The sequence below is a fragment of the Notothenia coriiceps genome, unplaced genomic scaffold, assembly GCF_000735185.1.
Source record: "Notothenia coriiceps isolate Sejong01 unplaced genomic scaffold, NC01 NC01_scaffold00028454, whole genome shotgun sequence".
NCBI lineage: Eukaryota > Metazoa > Chordata > Actinopteri > Perciformes > Nototheniidae > Notothenia > Notothenia coriiceps.
The window spans coordinates 17,382-26,112 of NW_011361155.1; the positions used below are offsets into that span (position 1 = coordinate 17,382).

Below are 8,731 nucleotides of genomic sequence, written 5' to 3' on the forward strand. Positions count from 1 at the left end.
AGACCCACCGCACTTATACATGATGTCGCAGAGGTCGCGAAAGCCTTGCCGTTACAGGCACCGACAGAGGAGGACTAGACCACCTCAACAGACTTAACGGTATAAGCATCGCCGGACCGAAGGCACTGCAGTCTCTCACAAGTTAGTATAGACACATAGGTCAGACATAAGTCGAAGGACACCGTCGGGGGAAAAAATTCTCTAAACAACCGCATTCCTCCAATTCAACTTCTCTTCTCCCAACACAAAAGACGGAATACACACCTCATCACAAGGAGCACCTGTCGAGGTGGGCACGTCGTATACTAAATAACAACATATATCATCTCTCGCATGTATTTCCACCGTTACACGCACGTACTCATTCCAACGTGGCAAAATTTAGTGTGTGAAGACCAGAGCGAAGGCAAAAAACATACGGAAGCAGGGACTGACGGAGTGTCTCGGGTACTCACCCAGCGTCGGTTGTAGTTGACGGACCCGAGACTCGACGGAAACTCTAGGCCGCAAGGACCCTCCGGAGGGTAGTCTGGCGAGCCGTGGGTGAGCCCACCTGTAGGACGAACCCCCAATGATTCGCACCACGCTGGCCAACGACATATATCAGTGTGAGACAAAACAAGCGTTAGACGGTTCCCATCTCCTTTTCACACTATCACGCTTCTCTACATCCTCTAATCTACATGAGCTTACTTCAAGAAGATGGTTCCGTTCAACGTAGACCGTAACAGCATATTTAGTGGTCGACTTCACAGTTAACACGTCCTGTTTGTACCATTCTATACACCGTATATAGATACTCACAATTCACAGACCAGCTTTGTACTATAAGAGATGTATCGATACATTTCTATGTAAACATACTCTCAAGTTACGACATGAGGTATTGTCTGGTACATGACTTGTGACGATAGTACTGTCGTGGCGTATGCAAAGCCTAGAAATTAGTGTCCGCAGTAAACGGCGGCGTGGTCGGCGCGGCGGGGAATGGACATAGTGGCCCCCAGGCGCAGCAAATTGCAGCGGCAAATGCGGGCGCAACATGCGAGGCGCAATACCAGGCGCAATGTGCCGGCGTAGTTCATGTCGTTCTAGGTGCCGGTAGGGACTGAGTTACGGTACCTGTCGATGTGCGAACGCTTGAGTCGTCACCGGGCACCTGGACCGACGACCTTGCGGCCCTGCGTCGGACATTGCGCCGTGATTACCCCGCCGCAGTTGCGCCGGTATGCGAACGGCATTTTGGCCGCGTCGCGGGGGGCCATCTTATGTCCCCATGTCCCCGCCTGTAGCAGGACACCAACTCGTTTAGTCTTGTCTCCGGCCGTCGATTGCCTATCCCCTGCTGTTCACTGAATCCGAGCATGAAAGGCAGTGTTAAATTGAGCGAAATGAGGAATGGATAAAATGCATGATCTGTTTGGTATTTTGAAAAATAAAACGTATAAATATACATTATATGGGTATGGTCCTACACTATATTATTCAAATATAGCATGATAGGTCCACTTTAACTATCAGTGAGTTCAGTGAGCCGCCTGCAGCCACTGTGCTGAAGGCACTCGTTGCCCTCTGGTGGCGACAGCAAATACTGCAGTTACATTAACACCATTTTTCAAATCTTCTTTTACATATTTTACATAGTTTACTTACTCCCGAAATACACCAGAGAATCTTACTTTCTATTACTTTCTAAAATCCTAAAAGATACTTGATGTATGCCATTACTGTGACTTTGCAGTAACCTGCATAACACAGTCAATCTGAATGGGCAAGGCACTGAAGCCTTTACTGCTCGAGGGCCCCTGACAGAAGGACTAACGTAAATGTTATCATTAGATAATAAGAAGACATTGTGTTGTAAAGGAGAGTGTAGGAGGGGTATCAGGATGGGCTCACCCTCCTCTGCAGAGTTGACCACCGCGATCTGGCTGAAGGGACCCTCTCCTCTGCGGTTATACGCCTTGACCTTCACCTCGAAGGGGGTGTACGGCGTCAGGCTGTCGTTGTAGTAAACGTATCCGGAGGACTCCACGTGAGGAACACGCACCGCTGTCCAGGCCGCCTTCTCTTTCCTCCTGAATTCCAGGATGTAGCCAAAGCCGTCCCCGTTCTGGTACTCTCTGGCCATGGGCTGCAGTTCAGCACAGATTAATAAAACCAGTCATCTAACACCCTTCAAGCACACTTTTCTCAGGGACTGATTCTTATTCTTCCTTCAAATAATAGTAAGGTTCCTCTGTTTTGCATTATGTCATCCTCTCTCCTGTTTACACTGGCCATTACGGAATCCAGAATTCTGTCCAAAAATATATTTGAGACAAATCAAGGTAAGAATCCTCTCTCTGTATTACATACAATAATAGCTACACACAAAATAATCCCTCCTCTTACCGTCCAGGTCACAATAAGTTCACTGCGGTCTCCTCCTCCTCCTCCAAGACCACTAGGGGCCACTGTGGGAGCTGAGGGCCACAAGATGAGAGAAACGATATAATCAATATGAGAGTAACGTCAGTGGAAAGTAGCAGAGGCTAAGAAGTCCCTGGCTGGAGATAAATATTTTACATTCAAACAATACTGTGCCTTCAGTTTGCTCACACACATCACATACTAACTGTCTCCGATGTTTCATATGAAGAGAGACTTACCTCTGTCTGACAGAATCAGTGTTAATGTGAGTGTTACCCCTCCTCATTTACTCTAAGGGCTATATACTGTAAGTCGCCACTAGAATAACACATCTAAGCCTCTGACCAAACTGTTGCATTATGGGTCATTTTGCCGTCAGGTTTTGACAAGGAAGAAGTTGAATTAATAAGATAGTAGTGGAGTGGCTTTTTTACATCATAATGTATTTATGCAAAAACAGCAAGTTGCACTGACCAGAGAAAGAGACAGGTCTGATCAGAAGCACGGGCGAGACCTTTCCATACTCTCTATTTTTGTTTAACAAATTAGGTGTCCACCTACTGCATCAAAAAAATATTGTATTTGAAATAAAGAAGAATTAAAGTAGATATAAACCATGAAGAAAACTATACTTATAATATATCAATCTTTATCTCACAATGTATTGTAACTAGGGCTGTCAGTCGATTAAAATATTGATGATTAATCGCATGATGTCTTATAGTGTCACGATTCTCATGTTATGTCACGTTTATAGTTTTGTAGGTTTGGGTGTTTTTGCTGTTTTCCATGTCATGTTTTCCTTTGGGTTATTGTCTGGTCCTTTTCCCTGTGTTTTTCCTCTTGTCATTAGTTTCCCTGGTGTGTCTAATTGTCTGATTATGTTCACCTGTGGCCCCTGTGTTTTCTCCTCCCTCCTCACCTGTGTCTTGTGGGATTAGTCTTGTGTGTATTTAAGTTCTGGGTTTTCTGTCTGTATTTGTCGGTTCGTCTTGTGCCATGACTAGTTCTGCGGTGAGTGTTCTGTTTTGTCATTGTTTATATCATAGCCTTGAGATAAAGAAGTTTTTTCAGTTGATATCTGCATTTGGGTCCTGCTTCCTTCACAAACCGTGACACATAGTTAATCGCGATTAATCGCACATTTTCTATCTGCTCTAAATGTACCTTAGAGCAAGGGTTCCCAAACTTTTCAGCCCGCGACCCCCAAAATAACAGTGCCAGAAACTGGCGACCCCCCACTATCACGTGGTGACTGGAAGAAAAAAAAAACGTGTGCACAGGATGCACGCACTAATAGTCGTATCCAAACACGCGCATAACGACAACACACAAGAACAGAACAGCTTGACAACCATGATATGATCTTACATATAGCAATTTAATATAAGATAACAGCAGAACTCGTGAGTCAAAGTAATCTCCATGTGAATTAGGAGTGAACATTGTTGCGGTGCAAACTTTAAAAGACATAAACTGTAGTAAACATATGAACATTGTTGCGGTGCAAACTGTAAAAATACATAAAGGTAATAAACATATGAACATTGTTGCTGTGCAAACTTTAAAGACAAAAGGTAATAATAACTAAACATATGAACATTGTTGCGGTGCATATTTACATTTGGGGAATACGCTATGTTTCAGCGTTAATCTCACCTAATGAGACGGGTGGGCAATATGCATGGAGCACAGCAAATCCATCCTGACCTTAATTTTGGAGACGGCCACTCGGATATCATCCTCCACGTTTAGACGAGATCTGTATTTGTTTTTTATCTATGTCAGTGCCGAGATAGTCTTTTCGCACAGGTATGTGGAGCCAAACGGCGTCAGAACGTCCATCGCGGCCTTGGAAAGCTGTGGGTATTCTCTCTCGACTGAAATACAGAACTCAGCAAGCATCTTCGCATTAAAAGCTGTCTTTAATGTGCGGTCACTTGACAGTTCAGTCAGTGCGTCCTCCATGTCGGATGACAGATGACTTGCGGTCGTCACAGTGAATGGTGATCTTATCCAGTCATATTTCTCCGGAGCTGCTTCCTCTGGGAAATACTTGTTAAAGTGTTCCAGGAGGGCTTGCAGGTGGGTAGTGATAGACTTCTTCACAGAGTTAACACTAAGATCATTTTCCTCTATGAATTCCTCCAGCTCAGGAAACATGTCAATCCTGCCCATTTCAACTCGCGCAGTCCAGCGATCCAATTTCCTCTTGAATGTGCAGATTTTATCATTCAAGGACATGATGCTTGTGTTTTCACCTTGCAATGACAGGTTAAGTCCGTTCAGTCTGTCAAATATGCAAGACAAGTATGCCAGCCTTGTTAACCAGTCAGGGTCTGTCAGGTGGTCAGCGAGCTGGGACCCATGCTCCGTGAGAAATAAGCACACCTCGCCCCGCAGTTCATACAGGCGGCTGAGAACATTTCCCCTTGAAAGCCACCTGACTTCTGTGTGGAACAGCAGGCCCTGATGCTCCGATCCCAGTTCGTTGCAGAGATACAGCCTGGTATTGAGTGGACGGTATTTTATGTAGTTGACCATTTTTATCGCCGTCTCAAGAACACTTTTAAGCTCTGGGTCAAGCGTTTTTACTCGCTAGAGCTTCTCTGTGGATAATACAGTGCGTAAAGATAACGTGGGGCGCCACTTGTAAGACTCTTGCTTTTAGTCCTCTCTTTTTCCCCAGCATTGCTCCAGCACCATCTGTACACACCGATGCACTCATCCCAAGACAGTCCCTCTTCTTTTATTTTGTTGTCAAGTTCTGTGAAAATGTCCTCGCCTGTGCACTTTAGCTCCAGCGGGGTGCAAAACAGCATGTCCTCATCAAGTTTTCGATCAAAACTGTATCTGGCGAAAACTTTATTTGTCCCGCTTACCTATTAAACAGACTTACATAATACAAAATGTCTATGTACACGTTATTATTATTAATAATCCATATTTCCCCCCCTTATTCATTCCTGCCCCCCATCAGCTTGACCACTTTTGGGAATATCCTGGGGGCCCATGTCACGTGAAAATGGCCCCGGCTGGGGATTGGGGTCCCCGTCCAAGACAGCGGCCCACTGCTTCCAGCCCCCTTCCGGTGCCCCTGTTTATCCCCATGCATTGCCCTACTCCCAAAATAGCGATAGCAAGCCAGGTTAAATAGGTTTCCCCCCCCCCGATTATGTTTCTTTGGCCTTTTTTTTTTTTGCCCCCCTGTGCCCCCATAAATATGGCCCCACCCTCATATGGATGCCACCTTTTTTTGAAGCCCCTTGGGGTTAGGGGATTTTGTTTGCCTTGGTTTTTTAGTTATACTTTTCTTTTTGGCCTTAGCAATTTCTCTTCTGCTTCCGGCCGGGAAAAAAAATCGCTTGGTTTTTTTTTAGCGAGAGAGGGTGCTTTCCGTGTTTAAAATGTCTTGAAGCATTTTTTCGGGGCTTTTTTAAAGCCCCTCTGTGGGCCAAAACTCCCGTGGGCACACCTACCACCATTGGGGGGATGTTGGGTGCTCATTGATAATGAGGCCATGTGGAATCCCCGACTTTGCATGTTTCCCTTCGATACTTGCGACACTGTGGATGAAGGGCTGGTCTTGACTTGGCTTTATGGAACCCCCCCCTTACGGGTTTTGTTGGCTCTCCTCCTCCTCCTCCCTCTTTCCCCGCGCAAGGAAAGTCCGACCGGCCCTTTTGTGGGATGGCGGGCCCCCTCTTCCGCTCTCCTCCCCCGCTGGCCTCTCCGTTGGGCCTTTCTGGCCCTTCCCTCCACTAGTTTTGGGGTATTTTAACCAACGTTTTTCCCCCCCCCATTTGAAAAATTTTGTTTTATTAAAGAGCTGGATTTCCCAAGAAGAATTAACTTAGTAATAGTTGGAAATGTGTGTTTTAACGTTTCCCTGAATATTTTACCTGGTGGGTTGCGGTAGAAAGTGCCCTTTGGACCGCCAAATGAATACTGTTTGGTAATTGTCAGAATTCCAATTCTTTAATTCTGTCCCGCTACCTAATTAAACAGGCTTACATAAACAAATGTCCCCTATGCACACGTCTTATTTTCATCTTAATATACAACATATAAAAAATAAAAATAATTGTTTATTTATTTTTTTTTTTAACACTCAGGGGGTCCATCAAAAGAGGAATTATGGGAAATCATCCTCCCGCCGGGACCACCTTGGGAACCCCCTGCCTCCCTAAGAGCCAGTGGATGTTTTTTGGGGCTGTCCGCCCTGGGCAACACAAATTTGATTCAACTCCCTCCAAAAGCGTTTTGTCCTTATGGAAGGTTTTGAAGAATCTGGGAAAGACTGGCCTGGGCCCCAAACTCCCAGGAACTTTTGCAAAGTTTCCTTTTTTACGAAAGCTTACCTCCCTCGCCGTTGCCCCGGCGGTTTGTGCTTTCTGGGGATTCATTGGTCCAGCCTGAAAAAAAGACCAGCCCCCACGTTTCATCTTCCAAGCCTTCCCCCTGATGGAGGGGGTTGGGTTCACTCCAAACCTTCAACGTAAATTGGGCCCACCCCCATTTTTCATTCCCTTTTCTTTTTACACGGAAATCAAGTCCCGTCCCCTGGGTTCCTTTTGCCCAGAAANNCACACCGATGCACTCATCCCAAGACAGTCCCTCTTCTTTTATTTTGTTGTCAAGTTTTGTGAAAATGTCCTCGCCTGTGCACTTTAGCTCCAGCGGGGTGCAAAACAGCATGTCCTCATCAAGTTTTCCATCAAAACTGTATCTGGCGAAAACAAGCAGTTGGGCAGAGTTTGACATATCTGTGGATTCGTCTAACTGTAAAGCATATTTCCCTTTCTTCACTGTCAATCAGCTGACACTTGATATCCTGGGCCATGTCCGTGATGCGCCGGGATATGGTCCCGTCAGACAGCGGCACTGCTTCCAGCTCCCGTGCCTGTTTATCCCCATGCATTGCCCTACTCATAGCGATAGCAGCAGGTTTAATTAGGGTTTCCCCGATTGTGTGTGGCTTTTTTGCCTGTGCAATTAAATATGCCACCTCATATGATGCATTTTGAGCCTTGGTAGGGATTGTTGCTTGGTTAGTTATAACTTTCTTTTGGCCTTGCAATTCTCTCTGCTTTCGGCGGAAAAAATCTGCTGGTTTAGTAGCAAGAGAGGGGTGCTTCGTGTTTAAATGTCTGAGCATTTTTACGGGCTTTAAGCTCTCATGTGCAAGCCAAAACTCCCGTGGGCACACCTACCACCATTGGGGGGATGTTGGGTGCTCATTGATAATGAGGCCATGTGGAATCCCCGACTTTGCATGTTTCCCTTCGATACTTGCGACACTGTGGATGAAGGGCTGGTCTTGACTTGGCTTTATGGAACCCCCCCCTTACGGGTTTTGTTGGCTCTCCTCCTCCTCCTCCCTCTTTCCCCGCGCAAGGAAAGTCCGACCGGCCCTTTTGTGGGATGGCGGGCCCCCTCTTCCGCTCTCCTCCCCCGCTGGCCTCTCCGTTGGGCCTTTCTGGCCCTTCCCTCCACTAGTTTTGGGGTATTTTAACCAACGTTTTTCCCCCCCCCATTTGAAAAATTTTGTTTTATTAAAGAGCTGGATTTCCCAAGAAGAATTAACTTAGTAATAGTTGGAAATGTGTGTTTTAACGTTTCCCTGAATATTTTACCTGGTGGGTTGCGGTAGAAAGTGCCCTTTGGACCGCCAAATGAATACTGTTTGGTAATTGTCAGAATTCCAATTCTTTAATTCTGTCCCGCTACCTAATTAAACAGGCTTACATAAACAAATGTCCCCTATGCACACGTCTTATTTTCATCTTAATATACAACATATAAAAAATAAAAATAATTGTTTATTTATTTTTTTTTTTAACACTCAGGGGGTCCATCAAAAGAGGAATTATGGGAAATCATCCTCCCGCCGGGACCACCTTGGGAACCCCCTGCCTCCCTAAGAGCCAGTGGATGTTTTTTGGGGCTGTCCGCCCTGGGCAACACAAATTTGATTCAACTCCCTCCAAAAGCGTTTTGTCCTTATGGAAGGTTTTGAAGAATCTGGGAAAGACTGGCCTGGGCCCCAAACTCCCAGGAACTTTTGCAAAGTTTCCTTTTTTACGAAAGCTTACCTCCCTCGCCGTTGCCCCGGCGGTTTGTGCTTTCTGGGGATTCATTGGTCCAGCCTGAAAAAAAGACCAGCCCCCACGTTTCATCTTCCAAGCCTTCCCCCTGATGGAGGGGGTTGGGTTCACTCCAAACCTTCAACGTAAATTGGGCCCACCCCCATTTTTCATTCCCTTTTCTTTTTACACGGAAATCAAGTCCCGTCCCCTGGGTTCCTTTTGCCCAGAAA

At 45.9% G+C, this 8,731-nt stretch overlaps 1 protein-coding gene across 1 annotated transcript in view; it reads right to left on the reverse strand.

Moving 5' to 3' along the window:
- LOC104958236 (contactin-2-like) overlaps positions 1–8,731 on the reverse strand; it is a gene marked incomplete at its 5' end in the record, with an annotated part of 29,461 nt that overhangs the window by 15,512 nt on the left and 5,218 nt on the right. Inside the window, 4 exons of the mRNA XM_010785966.1 lie at positions 456–586; positions 1,153–1,286; positions 1,823–2,134; positions 2,395–2,465. Of these exons, the coding sequence (XP_010784268.1) occupies positions 456–586; positions 1,153–1,286; positions 1,823–2,134; positions 2,395–2,465 (648 nt within the window). The remainder of the gene's footprint in view (positions 1–455; positions 587–1,152; positions 1,287–1,822; positions 2,135–2,394; positions 2,466–8,731) is intronic.